The sequence below is a fragment of the Schistosoma haematobium genome, chromosome 2 (assembly GCF_000699445.3).
Source record: "Schistosoma haematobium chromosome 2, whole genome shotgun sequence".
NCBI lineage: Eukaryota > Metazoa > Platyhelminthes > Trematoda > Strigeidida > Schistosomatidae > Schistosoma > Schistosoma haematobium.
In genome coordinates, this window is record NC_067197.1 from 31382445 (window position 1) to 31401983 (window position 19539).

The 19539-nt window shown below is 42.1% G+C and overlaps 1 protein-coding gene across 3 annotated transcripts in view; it reads left to right on the forward strand.

Annotated features, from left to right (window-relative positions):
- Positions 1-9815: 9815 nt before the first annotated feature.
- The window catches only part of APPBP2_1 (Amyloid protein-binding protein 2), a 44241-nt gene continuing 34517 nt past the window's right edge, over positions 9816-19539 (forward strand). For 2 of the 3 annotated variants that reach the window (XM_051214941.1, XM_051214940.1), the window contains exons 1-3: positions 9816-10333; positions 10367-10509; positions 10545-10618. In XM_051214941.1, the coding sequence (XP_051068126.1) occupies positions 9953-10333; positions 10367-10509; positions 10545-10618 (598 nt within the window). In that variant the 5' untranslated portion in view covers positions 9816-9952. Of the gene's footprint in view, positions 10334-10366; positions 10510-10544; positions 13323-19539 lie in introns of all 3 variants that reach the window. The other variant, XM_051214939.1, reaches the window with a different exon arrangement.

The window sequence follows — 19539 nt, forward strand, 5'->3', positions numbered from 1 at the left end:
TGGTTAAGCAACTGTAGAAAGTGAACTCATGAACTGCAAACACGAGAGAACCAAGCTGGCTTCAGACCTGGTCGTGGCTGCATCGACCACATATTCACCATTCGTCAGGTTCTAGAACATAGGCATACTTATCGGCGTCCGACAATGGTGGTCTTTCTTGACTTAAAAGCAGCATTTGACTCTGTAGACTGCGAGATTCTGTGGCAGTATCTGTCATTGAGAGGCGTACCCCAGAAGTACATAAACCTTCTGAAGGCTCTTTACTCGAACACTACTAGTCGAGTCAGAGCTTATGGCGAACTGTCATCTACTTTTGCAACCTCAAGTGGTGTCCGTCAAGGCTGTCTACTTTCTCCATTTTTGCTTAACTTCATCATAGACCTATTGATAGAAATAACATTCTCGTTGACTGAATTCTCGGGTATTGATCTCCTACCAGGAGGTCCACTTAACGACTTAGAATACGCAGATGACATAGTCCTGTTTGGTGAAGACGCTGACAAAATGCAGAGTCTTCTGGTAGCACTAAGCGACAATGCCAGAATGTTTGGAATGCGCTTCTCTCCCTCGAAATGCAAGTTGTTGCTCCAGGACTGTTCTGCGTCAACACCTGAACTAAGGATAGGGAGTGAAGTAGTCTGATCAGCCCTAATGGGTTGGTATCGGACGAAATCTCAGCACGGATTCGAAAAGCTCGTTTGGCTTTTGCCAACTTACGTCACCTTTGGCGAAGGCGAGATATCCGTCTATCAATAAAAGGACGAGTATACTGCGCGGCAGTCCGTTCTGTTTTACTTTACGGCAGCGAAACATGGCCATTAAGAGTAGAAGACACTCATAAGCTATTAGTATTTGACCACAGATGCCTTAGAAATATTGCTGGCGTCTGCTGGGATCACCGGGTAAGTAATAGTGAGGTTAAACGCAGGGTATTAGGAAATGATGGTAAATCAGTTGATGAGGTTATGAATCTTCATCGACTGAGATGGTTGGGCCACGTGTTACGTATGCCTGAACACCGATTACCACGACGTGCAATGCTAACCGGTATTGGAGATAGTTGGAAGAAGGTTAGGGGCGGCCAAACCAAAACGTGGCATCAGTGCTTGAAGTCACTAACTTCTAGTCTGAGCCATGTTGGTAGATGCAGACTACTTGATTGGGGTCCGCGTGACTATCGTAACCAATGGTTGGAGACTCTTGGTGACATGGCTCAGAATCGATCACAATGGCGTCGGTGTATACACTCTCTGTCTTCCCTTAAATTAAGAGATTAAAATCGCTTCATATCTTTCTTTCTACGAACCAATTCTTTCTTCTTGTAATATATCTCTATATGCAATCTTTCTTTTATATATTACCACCTCTGAATTAACCACTTATATGAATCCGGTGTCCATCTTGTTGTGTTAATGAGGTATGGCAACTTTGACCGATGCACATATGTGCCTGGTCCTACGTTGTAGCTGACTGACTGACAGAAAGTGGTGTACTTTATGGTAGGTTGTTGTAGTACGTTTATTACTCGACATTGATACATTTACAATCAAATATCGTGTCTCTCGTGCTCAATAATGATCTATTGATATCACGCACTTTCATATTATGTTATCCTTTGTCTGGATTTAACTTATCTAATCACTATGAATTGTCCGATGTGACGTGTTCACCTACCTCCCTCCCATATGAGAATCACATCTAGTAAAAAATGTGAGTTAAGACATTAAAAATCTGTAAAGAAGTTCGTTCTTGGAAGTAGATATTCTAGATTTTTGCCCTTCTAGTTGTCTTTTGAATTCTGATATATAACGGCAAATTGTCGAATTATATTCATTGCTAATAGAAAGCAATGTTTTAGATGCCTGATTATCCTTGCCTTGAATACCATATAATACTGGTGAACTGTGATGTGGATTCGAGATATCGGGTTTCTTGAGGTCAACGTTTCTATTGGCTTTAGTTTTCCATACATTTACCATTACTTTATGATCCATGTAAACCACGAACTCCTTGAAGCAACATTTATTGAAAATTTCAAATAAATAACGAGACGTTCGTTTCCTCTTAATGAATCCTGTTGAGGAGAACGTTATCAGCTTACGCTTCTTTAATCAGTTTAATAAGGGTACCACTTATTGTCATGTTTAAAGCTTCCATCCTTAAGGTGAACGCGGAATTTCGGCTTGAATACGTCATCATATATACATGAAACACTTTACTCCCTTTCTATCTAATGCCTCAATGGACCCGTAAGTCTAACTAAAATCTGATTTTTTTCTAGGGACATTTGATAGCGCTTGTTTTTGCTACTTACAACCATATATAAAAGATTATTGAACCTACGGAACTCTTAATTTTTGCCGAAGAATGTGGTCTGAAATATTGTTAAATGGCATCTACTTTCTTTTTAATGGGTACTATCCCGTCCAAGTTCATAGTGCATCCTTGACCTTAGCTGCTACTTTAACGTGGTGATCGGGCTTGCCTATCTTGACGACCTAGCCGAGCTATATTGGCTGCAACATATATTCCTGTGGGTTCTACTATACCAGGCAGGTCGATTGGAGAACGGTAAGACTAAAAGCTGCAACTTAAGTTCTGAGGGCGAAGTCGCATTGCCGACTGTAGAGGGTTAAGGTGTTCCCTTCAGGCGACCATCATCTACAGCAATGCTGCCTTCTCACAAAGAAGAAAGTGTTAGAAAAGCTCAACCTTAAAAATATCTCACCTTACCTCGTGGATTTCCTTCTCGGCGGCAAGGCCTTTTGAAGAACGGAGCTAACGCGTTAAAAGGGCCACACAGAAGACTGTGAGTGATCGGCCTCGAGCAGTTGTTCTTTGGGCTCTGCGGTCATGCTCACACGTCGTTAATGCCAACACGTAGAACATTATTCCTGTTCTACTGAAACCACGCTCTAATCTATATATGGGAGCTTTTAAGTTCCGAACACTATGCAAAATAGGACAACAGGCTTCCTTAGCTAGAAGTTCAGAAACTCGCGCATCCATGATCCGAGTAGCGTGGTTCATTTAACCATATCATATCAAAATAATGAACCATTTAGGCTCACACTACGTGCAACCGGAAGCCCGGACGCTGCTTCCCGATGTAGGTATAGCATTGACTCCTAGGGCAGGACTAGCTCGCTTAGAGTGGATCCCAGTAGACAGTCGTTTGTGCACTGTCCGACCGAACGGAGCAGTGGGGAAACTCGTCGTTGCCTCTTCGTCGTCTTTGTCTACTCTCCCACTGACTGCAGCTCAGACGATGTAAAAGATGACTTTTACAGAAAGCTTTCCAATCATCCCCGAAAAGCTAGACGCTCTGATGTAGTAATAGTGGCTGGTGACTTTAATGCTGAGGGAAAGACATCTAGGTGGATCTTATAGTATCGTAGCTCAGATAACCGCCTGTTTTTTGCAAATACTAACTTTAAGCATAAGGAAAAACAACTTTTGGCTTGGCGACCCCTTAATTCATCTCAACGTCGGACCCAAATAGATCACATCGCTATCAGCCACCTATGGAGGGGCTCGATAGCGGACTGACTCTTGTTCTGTAACACATGCTTAGATTCAGATCATGCTTTAGTGTGGGCGAAAGTTTGTCTGCGTCTTACTGGACGCTGCAAGGAAACCTCTAAGTGTTCTACCTAAAGATAGCCAAGCTAAGAATATATTTCAACCCAACTAAAGCTCATGAGGAGCAGACTTGAGAAGACCAGGCCGGTTTCCGACCTGGACGTGGCTCTATAGACCAGAAATCCACACTACGTCTAGCCCTAGAACAAAGACACACATTAAGACGCCCCACAATGGTAGTATTTCTCGACTTCAAGGCACCATTCGACTCCGTTGATCGTAAGGTTCTATGGCAGTGTTTGTCACTGAAAGGAGTACCAAAGAAGTACATTAACCTTATACAGGCTCTTCACTCGAACACAACTGGTAGAGTGAGAGCTTATGGCGAACTGTCATCAGAATCGATTACCTCAAGTGGTGTTTGTCAGGGCTGTTCACTCTCTCCATTCCTGTTTAACTGTCATTGACGTGCTTTCAGAGATAACACTTTCCTCATTTGAATTTCCAGGGGTTGAACTTCTATCAGGAGGTCAACTTGTTGACTTTGAATATGCCGATGACATAGTTCTATTTGGTGAAGACGCTGACAAAATGCAGAGTCTTCTGACCACTCTAAGCAACAATGCAAGCATGTTCGGGATGCGATTCTCTCCCTCGAAATGCAAAATGTTGCTTCGGGATTGGGTTACATCGACACCCGAACTAGTGTTAGGGAGTGAAGTAGTTGAGTGTGTCGACCGCTTCACTTATCTTAGAAGTCTCATCAGCCCTTGTGGTCTGGTGTGTGACGAAATCTCAGCACGGGTACAGAAGGCTCGACTAGCTTTTGCCAACTTGCGTCATTTATGGCGTAGGTGAGATATCCATCTATCAACCAAAGGACGTGTTTACTGTGCAGCAGTTCGTTCCGTCCTACTTTATGGCAGTGAAACATGGCCGGTAAGAGTAGGGGATATTCGTAGGTTGCTAGTATTCAATCATAGGTGTCTTCGAAACATTGCTCGTGTATCCTGGGACCACCGAGTAAGTAACTCAGTTATTAGGAGACGAGTACTAGGTAAGGATGGCAAATCAATTGATGAAGTAGTGAAACTTCATCAGTTGAGATGGCTGGGACATGTGCTACGTATGCCCAACCACCGACTGCCCCGACATGCGATGCTCAATGGTATAGGAGTAGGTTGGAAGAAAGCTAGGGGTGGCCAGACCAAAGCATGGCACAAGTCCATGAAGTCACTGACAAGTGGACTGAGCCGCTCAGAATCGTTTGCAATGGCACAGGTACATCCACTTTTTGTGTTCTCCCAAATTCTAATCTCCTAAATACTTTGTCTGTTTTTTTGTCTTTTCAAATTTATTTCAGTGAACATCTTCAAACCCTAATCTTTCCGATTACTGCTTGTACTTTTACTATCTCTACCACTACGAGATTTGAATCGATAACTGTATCTATGTGCTAATGTGGTATCGCAACTTGAACTGATTTATGTGCGTACGAATTTCTATCTTTTTGCTGACTGATTTGTGGTGTCAAACAAAATACAGAGTCTCAACCCTGGAAACACACTTTGATGAACGTACATTCCTTTTTCATTTTATGGTTTCAACACAATTCTCACATGCTGTTCATGTGATTTCATATCGATTCTGTCAGCCACCAGGTCGTCTGCATCATGCTTTGGTGTGAAGCATAACTTGAAGTAAAATATTGGTAAAAATTTGGAATTTTGTACAACGTTCAGGATGAAATGGCAATTGCTCGAACTACAACAATCTAAAATATGTAAATGTCTCAGAAACATCTTCATCTACTGGGATGCCGTGAGACAGATTGTTCAAATTAACTTTGGAGAATAAGTTCATTCTCTGTAGGTCATCCGAGAAATCTTGAATATACGGTACTAGATACCTAGCTGATACACTTTAACTGTTGAAAGCTCTGTACTCTTCTCATCGTAGCTTGTTACAATATTTTTGTGATCATGGCTGGGGACGGTAGAGGCACGGATAGTCCCTAAATGTGCTACGTAGCCGAATTTGGTTTTAATGATCTTAAGCTTACCAGACTTCAGCCTGTTGGGATTTTAGAATACTGAGGTCCCTTGTCATTTACTCAAACACGTGACCCTGAGTTCAGTCAAACAAGACCCCATAGGCAGTGGTCTGACTGGAAAACAATGAAATAACATTATTAATTTTTACTGACGACCAGCGTTAACTAATAAAAGTCCAGTTAGAGAAGACTGAAATGTATGAAAGCATAATAATACAAGTTCAGGATAAATGGTAAACTGCAGAACGTACTGTCGCAACTGTAGTACCAACTTCCAAAATGAGAGAAGGATATAGTGCAATCATTTGTCTGTCATTGAAAAATCAGATATAGTGTATGAACTAGCTTTCAGTCGGTGCTAAAACGTTTCAACGCTGTTATGATAAATGACGTTGGCAACAATGTTAATTATGACCGTCCGTATAACAGTAATTTGAAATAACATCGTATTTTCGTTGGAAACTCCCGCTGACCATGAAATTTCATCTTGAACTGCAAACAGCAGTCACAATATTGGCTTCGACCAGGAACGAAAGTATGGAGTTGCTGCTACTAAAGATGGAATGTTAGCATCATTAAAGAAGACCAATGGTATCAATACTTCCTTTCCTACTACCTGGAAAAACATCAATCAACAACAGTGCTGTCGAGACATTTCGGTAGGATTTATAAAGCATTAATCGTTACAATAAGGTATCGCAGTCTTGTTGCACAAGCATCTAATTTTAGTTGCTCGCATTATATATTTAATGGAAGTTATTTGTACGTCTTTATGTAATCTATCTAAGGACTTGTTTTTTTTGTTTCCGGTTGGTCGTACTGTAATATTTCCTTTACGAATAATATTATACACACTTCACAAATGTATTTGTTAGTGCTGATCTATTAGAGTTTTCAATATTGCATGTGTAAACTGGTTAACAGTAAATTTATTGAGTTGAATGATACACTACTTTTAGAAGCACATGCGCTGTTTATGCAGATGCTAGAAGTATACCATCACCAAAAGACTATACACTGACTGTCATTATCGAGTTGATTCCGGAGAAAAAATTCAAAAGATTTATTGAAGGTTGACTGCGAATCTACTTCCGATCCCGTTCAAAACATAGGCTTTCTTCATGTCATAGATTGTCCAAAACCCCGGAAAGGTTGACTCTAAGGCTGGTTTTTGTTCTGATCGAGGATGTATTGACCATATCGTCAAAACTAGATAGACTCTGAACCCACACTCACTTTGCGTACTTAGAGGATACAAGTAGATGAGAAGTTTGTGTACATCAGTATCTTCGTAAGCGCTGGTGGTTGAGTCTGCGATGAGATCGATTCACGTACATTGGAAGCCAGAGTGGCTTATGGCAATCTGGGTCGTCTTTGAAGCCCTCGTGATATTAGTCTGTTCGCAAATGGTCGCATTTTCAGTGTGTCAGTGAGAGCAGTCCTTTTCTATGCGTGTAAGACCTGGTCTTTACAAGGTGAGGACAACATACTACTATCTGTGTTTGATCATCGTTGTCTCCGAAGGATTGCTGACATCCAGTGGTAACACCATGTTGGTAATACAAATGTTTGGAGTCGTGTGTTATTTTATTCATTTTTTTTATTTATTTAATGGCTTTATTCAACATTTTATTTTAGCACAATATAGAATTCTCAGCACAAGGTATTTCAACAAGTTACTTACGCAAAAAACAGTAACGAAGACGAAAAAGGAAAAAAAGGTAAAAAAACCCCGAAAAACTGTACAACTTTTCAAATTAGAGACATGTTAAGAATGCAGGTTATTGACTACGTTAACTCTAACAACCTGTTCGTCACAGAGTATATTTGCTAGGTAAGGTATTATAGAACTTTTATACTTTTGCTTGAGTTCATGAATTTTAATGTAATTACGTCTCGTTCTACCAGAAGACATACAAGGAGAAAGATAAGAGTGAAGGGGATGGTTAGTATCTGATAAAACAACACCTGCCAGGAGTTTGCATGACTTTAGATGTCTATCCACAACCATATTAATTATGACCTCGGAAGATTCAGCACACGTCTTGCTAACTGCCTTCAGCACTCTCCGCAATACAGCAGTCTTTTCTCAAAAACCGGGGAAGGAATGATGGAGAAAAGTAAAGAATAATAGGTACAGCAACGAGTATTCAAATGATGTCACTATATTGAAACATCTACTTCAATGGCTTGGAAATGTCTTACGAATGTCGTATCAGTACATTCCACGTCGTGCATCATTCGCCGAAGCCGGAGAGGTTGTAACTGTATGCAATGTTGTCATAGTATGCAAAAAAGCTGTACAGGACTGGCTTCTGTTGGTCCTACATTACTCTCTGCTTGGGCCCTGGAGATGGTACAACTTAACGGCTTCAGACGCTATCCGACATCGCTCAGAAGAGAAGCCAGTAGACATCGTGCTGCAACTGTTTCCATAAAGGTGAGCGTAACGTATTTACCTGGACAATTCTTTCTTGTATTTTTTCCTAACTGGATTGCTTCTCTCACCATTCTTTCACTCTCAAACACTAATTTTCATTCATTGTCGTTCTTTCAATTATTTGGTGGGTGGTAGGCGATTGTTCAGAATCATATGGTTCTTATTAGTGTAGCAAAACAACGGAAAAGTCCAAATTCGAACTGGCGTACACGATCTGTGCAGTAGTGCTAGTCATTCGACGAAATTGAGGGCATTTGTTCCAGCAGTACTATCCTTGATAGGTATTTCTTCTCCCTATCATATGAAACGGTTCACGCACTTTGGGAGGTAAAAGTATCCACTTGGATCTCATAGGAGTACTGCCAAAGAATGATCGAAACGAGCGTGATGGGTTGCAAAAGAACCTAATGGACATTCGTTGTGCCTAAACACTCGAGATTTCCGAAAATTACACAGGAGTATGCTACTCTCTCACGTCTTCAATCATATTAGGCAGTAAAAATCATTGTTATGAGCGGGATGGTAGTTCAAACACTTTCTGTCAGATATTTCGTACAATGTGTTGAAGACGTTGCGTCGATATTGTTTCGGCACGATTGGACGATCACTAACTGTAGGTGTGTCACAAATTAAAGTTTCCTCACTCGTTCGTATATTTGATTGGTAGATTCCGAGCTGCAGAATGCAAATCCTGTGGCTGATCATCTGGATCTTCAAGCTGACTTAGACGATTTAGTTAGATGGGCTCGAGAGTGGGGTTTAGAAATCAATGCTAGGAAGAGTGTACTAATGCACGTCGGTCACGGTGATAGTTACCGTTATACTATTGAGGGTAAACCTCTTCCATGCGTTCAAGAGCATAAGGACTTAGGAGTAATATTAAGTCATGATTTAAAAACAACTGCGCATTGCAAAGCAGCCGTTGTCAAAGGTTTTCGTGCGTTATGGTCACTTCGCCGAGCGTTCAAATCTTTTGACGAGGAAACGTTTCGAATTTTATATCCCATATATGTTAGACCACATTTAGAGTACTGTATCCAAGCAGCTAGCCCGTGTCTGGTAAAGGATACTAACTCCCTTGAGCGTGTCCAGCGTGTGGGAACAAAATTAGTGAAGGGTCTTTCTAGACTCCTTTACGATGAGCGTTTAAAACGCCTAAATCTTTTCCCCTTGTCGTATCGTAGGACACGAGGTGACCTTATACTGGCATTTCGTATCTTTAATTATGATTTGGGTGTTAATATGTCTTATCTTTTTGCTCCCTCCAGCACTAATAATCTCCGCGGTCATAGCAAGAAGGTTCATAAACCAAGATCTAATAAACTTAAAGTGGGGTTCCGTTTTTCTCATCGAGTAGTCAATCATTGGAACGCCTTACCCGAACAAGTGGTATCAGCCTCATCAGTGAATACTTTCAATGAGAAGCTGGACCTTCAATGTAAAGCAGTGCGTCAGGATTAACACAGGTTCATCAACCTACTATCCTTATTACTGAAGATTGAAGACCCAGAAACTAGAGACACAACACAACAGAACGGACTGTAGACAACTTCTACTCCCTAAGAGTTGTCAAGTGCTGCTGGCTGGGGTAATCCAAGCGACTTCTCAGGAATCCTTTAAGAGGCAACCTGACCTATTTTTAAAGACAAAGGATAATATCTTACTACGATTTACCAATTTCTTTTTCCTCTATTACTGTTAATATATCTAGGTTCCTGCATAGAGGTATTGGTAATCTACTGCAACTAGACACGGAAGCTCGTTAAACGAAAGTTTCTTCTATTCCGTCCACAACCATTTGAACCATTTCAACACCAGATTATCACAAAAGTATTGAATACAAAACAAGCGGGACTTATTAATGCTGTGTTGCTTCTATGTTTCAGGATAATAATTCTTCTCCTCTAATATGCTTGTCGAAAATTGTCCTCAGCAACATACCTTCTGGGTGGAAGGTTAAGTCTCAACTAAATGATTGCTTCAAGTTGTTTTCAAATATTTTGCCTTTCTCATCACCACTGGAATTGGAGTATTTTTTCCAGTTTAATCATTTCGCAAACAAGGGAGAAATAAAAACTATATATGGGACGTTCGCTTACTACAAAATATCAAAGAATTTGAAACAACTGATGTTTCGGAAGGAACTATCGCTTAGTAACTCATGTTTGTTGTCTCTAATAGAAAATCCTCCTCCTAATTTCACCACTCATTGCTTGCTTGGTCTACCTTCAACATTATTTCGACAGTTTATCATTATTGTGAGTGCTTTGTTTTCCTCATTCTTCCAATAGAATTTTTGTATATATTGGCTTCCAATGACACATGTATTATATCATCGCACAGTTCCGGAGGAGGGCAATACCGGGGCTTTGCAGACTGTTTTCAGTTTTTTAGCCGATCCACACGTTTTCAACAAATTATATGAAACATGCAGGTTTGTATTAATGTGACCTCATTAATATTGTTTAGAGATGTGCAAGTGTTTATATATTCTTGGATGCAACATAGTCATTTCTATGGTGTTAGTGGGGCAAACACAGAGGGTGAGTTTTCCTATGTTGATTATGTCTATCTTTCCTTCCCATTGAAAAGTTCGTCTTTTAAGGTCTTTCGCAATTTAATTGTTTTCAGTAAATTTTATGCATACAAAACGTTTTCTTTGTACTGCGGTACAACTAGTATGTGGACCGTTAGAGATGTACGTTTTTGTTGTGATTAAAAAGAAAAAAATAGGAAAACATTGAAGTGGTGTCATTATTTTCTTTTTGTGGCTGAAGTTTCTAAATTCACTTTATATTTACCTAGTGGTTAAAATATTTTCGTATGTATGGGTTCGATGTGCAGTATAGAAAGGTCCCAACCATAGTTACTACTTTAGTGTGGTGGTCGAAATGGCCTATCGTGGTGACTCAACTGTGCTATATTGTTTGAAACACATGCTTCTTTTAGGCCCCATTACACCAGACAGGTGGTTTGTAGAACAGTGAGACTAAAAGATATGCGGCCGACTGTAGAGGAATGTGACAGTAGTAAGGTAATCTATTTTCAGTTGCTTAACTAAACAATCATTTAATTTTGTTAACTCCATGAGTTCTAATCACTATCTCAATGTTCTGGGACTTTCCCTTCCAAACTTTATTTGTCCAAAACAAATTTTCGTAACCTTACTAACTCTTGAAATCTTCGCTATATCATGATACATATATTCATCTTTGATCACCCTCGTATGTATAAGTATGTCAAATATTTGTAATAACGTTGATTTTCAAATATCTTAGGTTGTAAGCAGCTGATTAGAACCTAACAAAATAAAATGAATTCATATTACTCTGCACCAGTCTTCGTTCTTGTTCTCTTTAAAAAGGAGATAGTCTACTGCCTTGTCGGACACCGTTTGGGGTCGCGAAATCAGATGGTATTTCTCATAAGCTCTGAATTGACTGGTAGTGTTCAAGGGAAAAGCATTCACAAGGTTTATGTACTTCTGAGGTACATTTTTCAATGACACCCACAGAACCTCGGTCTACAGATTCAAATGCTGTTTTTAAGTTAAGAAAGGCCACCATTGTCGGACGTCGATAAGCATTCCTGTGTTCTAAAATCTGGCGAGTAGTTAATATGTGGTTGATGCAGCCACGATCAGGTCTGAAACCAGCCTGATTTTCTCGTGTTTGTAGTTCGCTAGTTCGTGTTAGGTGTCCGATAACTATTGAGGCTAGCATTTTAGATGCTATCTTAGTCAAACTAATCCCTCTGTGGTTATCACAGGCTGATTTTGATCCTTATATATTGGGATGATCAGTGATTGTGTCCGATCAGATGGAATCACGTCCAGTTCCCAGATTTTTAGCTGGAATATTAGTCAACCTAATCTCTGAAACTGAACCGTCATCATTAAAGACCTCTGGAATAAATCCATCTGGACCAGCTGCTCTCCCTCGTTTCAGATTAGCTGTGGCTTTTTAAATCGGGGACCTACTTCAATGTTCCATTCAGGCTGTTTGAAAATTGGGTAACTGTAGAGTAGCTGAAGGCCGGCTGAACTGCTCCTTAGTGTTCCGCCCATCGTTCTAAACGTCTGGACTGAGAGCAGATAATAGTATCGTCTTTTTCCGAGATCGTCTCACATTTGACCTCTTAATTCCAGTTCCTTCCATTCGTTTGAAAAGCTGTCTTGTGTTGCCTACAACCAATGCCTTTTCCATCTCTTTTGCTTCCGTTGCCCACCACTGCTTACGGTCGTTCCGTAGACTTTTGGTTAACGTGGATCTGATTTGTTTTTGCTCTCCATCATGTTCACAGACTGATGTGATGAGTTTACGAGAATCTATTAGTGAAATGGACTTCGTAGAAATCCATCAGTTTTTCATGACCCTTTGGTTTAAATCACTAATAGAAGTCGCTGCTGTTTCCACAGCTGTTTGTATATCTTTCCAAGCAACATTTGGGTGCAGCCTCGTTTTCAGAAATACCTAAGTGTGACCTCAATTGTTCCTGGAATCTACTTTTGGTTTCCTCATCACTGAGTTCAACCGTAATAGGTCTTCGTAATGTGGTTTTTCTGCGTTCAGCGGGGCACAAGTCAATGCCTGCTCGTATCAAAGCATGATCCGAGTCCACACAGGTATTCCAGAACGATCGACAGTTTTCTACCTAGCCTCTTCAACGATAACTGATGGCAATATGGTCTATTTGAGTCCATCGTTGGTTTGGTGCAGGCGGTCACCATTTTAGACTATGTCTTTTCTTATGCTTAAAATTAGTGTTTGCTATAAATGAACGATTGTCTGAGCACAGTTGTAGCCGATGGTCACCATTATCTGTTCATTGAACCGGAATACTAAAATACCCACCAAATATCTTTCTTTTCGGTTTAAGCTACTTACCTGGGCATTAAAGTCACGTGCTACGTGTACTATGTCTGAGCGTTTAGATTTCTGAAGTTCAGAAAGCTTTTTGTAAAAGTCATCTTTCACTTCATCTGAGCTGCAGTCAATGTGAGCGTAGGCGGAAACAACGAAAAGGCAACATGTGTCCCTATCCTTCCGAGTTCTTGCGGAGCCGTTTAGTCGAACAGCACATGCGACTGCTAACAGGGATCAATTGATTGTTTTTCGAAGCGAGAAAAGTAATTTCCATAGACATAGAGAGTTCATCATTTGTGTGTGGGCTGTGATACTGCCCGGGTGCCCAGACCGAAGCAGGTGGTTATCTTAGGGGGCCACTCCCCGAGCCTTTGACCTAAAGGTCTAACCCACAAAGCAGTGGAGCATCGTAAGTTGATGCAGTCCCATGGTAGCCGGTGACCAAGAAATTGGTTCGTACGCCATTTGTTCCCTCAGGATACTGGAGCCCATGTGCACCATTGGTTTGTGATTCGGTTAAAGCGCCGGACATTCGCTTTTCGTCCTCTCATTTTCGTAAACAACACCCCCGCCACGAGAAGGCAATGGGTAGGACTTCCCTGGGAGAGGCTGTATACGCGCGGCCATGTGAGAGTATTTCGAGAGGGAGAGCGGACTCTCCCCACTCTCAGCCGTACCAGGGCATTCGTGGGCGAAACCTCGAAGCACTGGACGGCCGCTTCGTCCTAGTATAGGACTGCTCAGCAGTGCGCATCCACGATCCCGCACCCCGCGGAATTTGAACCCAGGACCCACTGGTTTCGCGCGCGAGCACTTAGCCACTAGACCACTGGGGATAAGTCTACTTCCGATTGCGTCCAAACTATTGGCTTCCGTCATACTTCGTAGGTTGTTCAAAACCCGAGAAAGATTGACTCGCGAGGAGCAGGCTGGTTTTCGTTCTGGTCGAGGATGTATTGATCATATCTTCACCCTCCGCCAAATGTTAGAACATCGTCATACTTATCGCAGGCCAACAATCGTAGTGTTTCTTGACATAAGGGCTGCCTTCGATTCGTTGGACAGGACTGTTCTCTGGGATTGTCTATTGAAGAAGGATGTGCCTGAGAAGTTTATTAACATCTTAGAGGCCCTATATACAAACACCTCAGGCAGAGTGAGGGCATACAACCACCTCTCTCGATTGTTCCATTCGAGCAGTGGGGTTAGTCAGGGTTGCCCAATCTCACCATTCCTCTTCAACTTTGCCATCGATGACATTCTGGAAACAGCTCTGATGAATGTAAGTAATGGCGGTGTGGATCCGTTGCCTGGAGAAAGACTTCTCGACCTTGAGTATGCGGACGATATTGTCTTACTGTGCGATAATGCCCAAGCCATGCAATCCGCACTTAATCAGTTGGCAATCAGTGCAAAGTACTTCTACAAGACTGGCAGGATTCTAATCCTGTACTCACCCTGGATGGTGAGCAGATAGAAGTAGTCGAGAAGTTCGTGTATCTGGGTAGCTGTATGAGTGCTGGTGAGGGTGTGAGTGATGAGATCAATGCACGTATAGTGAAAGCCAGAGTGGCTTATGCCAATCTGGGCCACCTTTGGCGCCTTCGTGATGTTAGTCTGGCTGTAAAAGGTCGGATCTACAACGCGTCGGTGAGAGCAGTTTTGCTCTATGCTTGTGAAACCTGGTGTCTCCGAGTTGAGGACGTTAGACGACTATCTGTATTCGATCATCGCTGTCTCCGAAGGATTGCTGACATTCAGTGGCAACACCATGTCAGTAATGCAGAGGTTCGGCATCGTGTGTTCGGGCACAGAGATGATAATTCAATTGGTGTCACCATCTTGAAACACCGACTTCGGTGGCTTGGATATGTTCTCCGAATGTCGTCCCAGAGAATTCCACGTCGGGCATTATTTGCCGACTTTGGGACTGGTTGGAAGAGGCGGAGAGGTGGTCAGTGCATGACATGGTGTCGTGGCATGAAAGAAAGCTGCAAAGGACTGGCTTCTGTCGGTCCTTCACGACTCCCTGGTTGGGGTCCGAGAGACGATGCTACACAGTGGCTTGAGACGTTATCAGATGTGGCTCAGAGTTGAAGCCAGTGGCGACCCTGCTGTGACTTTCATTTACTTTCTTCATAAAAAGTGGTTGTGTCTCTCTTACCTGAAAGATTTCTTCTGATTGTACCTCGTTACTACCACATTATCTTACACCAATCTCTTCGTTATTGTTCCCTTTTTCTTTTGCGCTCCTTAGCTTTCTTTTTCTATTTCTCTTCGAATTCTCATTGTTTTGTGTGGCGCATATATATTGGCGCTCTCTTGTACCAATATTCATGTGTTCAAATAAATAAATAAATAACAGGGTCCATCCTAATAGTTCTTGTTCTGCCTTCATACTTACTGTCATGCCTACACTTGCCAGTTCACGAGAACTAGCCTTTGGTTCACCAGATAAACGGAGGATGTATCATCGGCTCTCCGTTTTGACGAGGTGGGGCCGAGTGAACGACCACACTAGGACCCTGTATGCGTGTATCAGAGACACGGCATACATCAATTGTACGAGATTCTAGGGAGGAGACCTGCTGGCCGATTTGACATAGCATGTGTACGTTGAAGGCTACAATGTGTAGTTTGGAGCGAGGTTTCAGTAGATCTGAGACAGTGTTTCGCGCACTAGGATCGCTGGTCATGGTGACACTTGAGGAGGAATTCGAACGAGGATATTTAGAATTGATAGTTGAGGTAGGAGGAATAATGGAGATTGAAGAGGGAAATTGATTATGATTACGATAGTGTTGGAGGTATGAGGGCAGTTACCACTTCCTGGTTGCCCACACCGTGGAAAATTTCTTCTAGAGGTACCTGAAAAGGAAATTGGGTTAGAGTTGGTCTTAGTGACCTGAGAGCGTTATCGCAGTGCCCAAGAGACAACTGCTTGAGGCCGGTCACACACAACATTTTTGTGTTAACTTCGTACTTATTGAGACTTTACCGCCGGAGACGCATATCCGTGGGATAAGATGAGGTATGCATTGTTAGGGTCGATCTTTTTCAACCCCACCATGCGTTTATGGTAAGGTGGCAACGCTGTGATGTTGATTATCCGAGAGAAACACCTTACTGCCATCAGAGTTCCGTACAGTCAGTAGTAAGACTTCGCCCTCTGACCTTGGGTTTACATGTTTTTAGTCTCACCGTTCTTCAGCCGACCTGCCTGGCATTGTATGACCTTGAGAACAATTGTCCCGGTCAGTGTAGCTCGATTGGTTCATCACGATGGGCGATCCTGACTACCAAGTCAATGTAGCAACAACGGTCGGGCTCCATGATTTCATTATCCATAAAGTCACTGACAATTGAACTTAGCCATGTCAATGGATGCAGACTACCTAGTTGGTTTCTCAGTCAGTCAGTCAGCTACAACGTAGGACCAGGCACATATGTGCATCGGTCAAAGTTGCCATACCTCATTAACACAACAAGATGGACACCGGATTCATATAAGTGGTTAATTCAGAGGTGGTAATATATAAAAGAAAGATTGCATATAGAGATATATTACAAGAAGAAAGAATTGGTTCGTAGAAAGAAAGATATGAAGCGATTTTAATCTCTTAATTTAAGGGAAGACAGAGAGTGTATACACCGACGCCATTGTGATCGATTCTGAGCCATGTCACCAAGAGTCTCCAACCATTGGTTACGATAGTCACGCGGACCCCAATCAAGTAGTCTGCATCTACCAACATGGCTCAGACTAGAAGTTAGTGACTTCAAGCACTGATGCCACGTTTTGGTTTGGCCGCCCCTAACTTTCTTCCAACTATCTCCAACACCGGTTAGCATTGCACGTCGTGGTAATCGGTGTTCAGGCATACGTAACACGTGGCCCAACCATCTCAGTCGATGAAGATTCATAACCTCATCAACTGATTTACCATCATTTCCTAATACCCTGCGTCTGACCTCACTATTACTTACCCGGTGATCCCAGCAGACGCCAGCAATATTTCTAAGGCATCTGTGGTCAAATACTAATAGCTTATGAGTGTCTTCTACTCTTAATGGCCATGTTTCGCTGCCGTAAAGTAAAACAGAACGGACTGCCGCGCAGTATACTCGTCCTTTTATTGATAGACGGATATCTCGCCTTCGCCAAAGGTGACGTAAGTTGGCAAAAGCCAAACGAGCTTTTCGAATCCGTGCTGAGATTTCGTCCGATACCAACCCATTAGGGCTGATCAGACTACTTCACTCCCTATCCTTAGTTCAGGTGTTGACGCAGAACAGTCCTGGAGCAACAACTTGCATTTCGAGGGAGAGAAGCGCATTCCAAACATTCTGGCATTGTCGCTTAGTGCTACCAGAAGACTCTGCATTTTGTCAGCGTCTTCACCAAACAGGACTATGTCATCTGCGTATTCTAAGTCGTTAAGTGGACCTCCTGGTAGGAGATCAATACCCGAGAATTCAGTCAACGAGAATGTTATTTCTATCAATAGGTCTATGATGAAGTTAAGCAAAAATGGAGAAAGTAGACAGCCTTGACGGACACCACTTGAGGTTGCAAAAGTAGATGACAGTTCGCCATAAGCTCTGACTCGACTAGTAGTGTTCGAGTAAAGAGCCTTCAGAAGGTTTATGTACTTCTGGGGTACGCCTCTCAATGACAGATACTGCCACAGAATCTCGCAGTCTACAGAGTCAAATGCTGCTTTTAAGTCAAGAAAGACCACCATTGTCGGACGTCGATAAGTATGCCTGACGAACCTGACGAATGGTGAATATGTGGTCGATGCAGCCACGACCAGGTCTGAAGCCAGCTCGATTTTTTCGTGTTTGCAGTTCAGTCTTTGTTAGGCGTCTGATAATTATTGAGGCTAGTATTTTAGATGCTATGTTAGTCAAACTAATCCCTCTGTGGTTGTCGCTGGATGATTTTGACCTTTTCTTATATATCGGGACAATATGTGATTGTGACCAGTCAGATGGGATTACGCCCAACTCCCAGATTTTAGCTAAAATATTCGTCAACGTAATCGCTAAAATTGGACCACCATCCTTAAAGACTTCTGGAGCCAATCCATCTGGACCAGTTGCCCTTCCTCGTTCCAGATTAACTATAGCCTTTCGAACTTCTGCTAGAGTTGGGGGACCTACTTCAATGTTCCATTCACACTGTCTGGGAATGGAGGGTAGTTGTAGGGTCGCTGAAGGCCAGCTGAACTGTTCCCTAAAGTGTTCCACCCATCGTTCTAAACGTCTGGGCTGGAAGTAGATGAAAGTATCGTCTTTTTCCGAAATAATCTCACTTACACTTGACTTATTAGTTCCAGTTTCTTTTATTAGTCTATAAAGCTGTCTTGTGTTCCCTATAGTCGCCGCCTTTTCCATCTTTTTTGCTTTCGTTGCCCACCACTGCTCACGGTCGTTTCTTAGACTTTTTCTTAACTTAGATCTGATTTGTTGTCGCTCTTCATTATGTTCGGAACCTGATGGGACGAGTTTGCGAGAATCCATCAGTGTGATAGACTTTGAAGAAATCCATTGGTTCTTTGTAACTCTGTGGTTTAAGTCGCTAATAGATGTCACTGCTGTTTCCACAGCTGCTTGTATGTCTTTCCAAGCAACATCTGGGTCAGCCTCGTCTTCAGAACTACCTAATTGTGAACTCAGTTGTTCCTGGAACCTACTTTTGGTTTTCTCGTTACTTAACTCAGTCCTAATGGGTCTTTTTAATGTGGCTTTTTTGCGTCCAGTGAGGCGCAAGCAGATGCGTGCCCGTATTAGGGCGTGGTCGGAGTCCAAGCAGGTACTCCAGAATGAGCGACAATCTTCTACCGGCCCTCTACAACGATGACTGATGGCAATATAGTCTATTTGAGTCCATCGTTGGTTTGGTGTAGGGGGTCGCCATGTTAGACGACGTCTCTCCTTATGCTTAAAATTTGTGTTTGCTAAAAATAAGCGATTGTCTGAGCACAGTTGCAGCAGACGGTCACCATTATCTGTTCGCTGTGGCGGAATACTAAAATATCCACCTAAATGCCTTTCTGTTTGGTTTAAGCTACCTATCTGAGCATTAATGTCACCCCCTATGAGTACTATGTCTGAGCGTTTAGCTTTCTGAAGAAGTTCAGAAAGCTTTCTGTAAAATTCATCTTTCACTTCATCTGAGCTTCAGTCAGTGGGAGCGTAGGCACTAGTTGGTTTCTGCGTGATTATCGTACCCTGTAATGAAAGACTTTGAATGAAATGGCTAAAAATCGTTTGCAATGGCGCCGATGCATGAATTCCTTGTCTTTTTTTCAAATTCTGAGTTTCTAAATTTCTCGTAATTTTTTTTTTCCATTTCAGTAATCCATATTTTCCTGTCGAGTTGTATGTTCGATTCTTAATCTTTCCCATTACCATTCATACTGTAACTACATCTACTACTGTCAGTCAGTCAGCTACAACGTAGGACCAGGCACATATGTGCATCGGTCAAAGTTGCCATACCTCATTAACACAACAAGATGGACACCGGATTCATATAAGTGGTTAATTCAGAGGTGGTAGTATATAAAAGAAAGATTGCATATAGAGATATA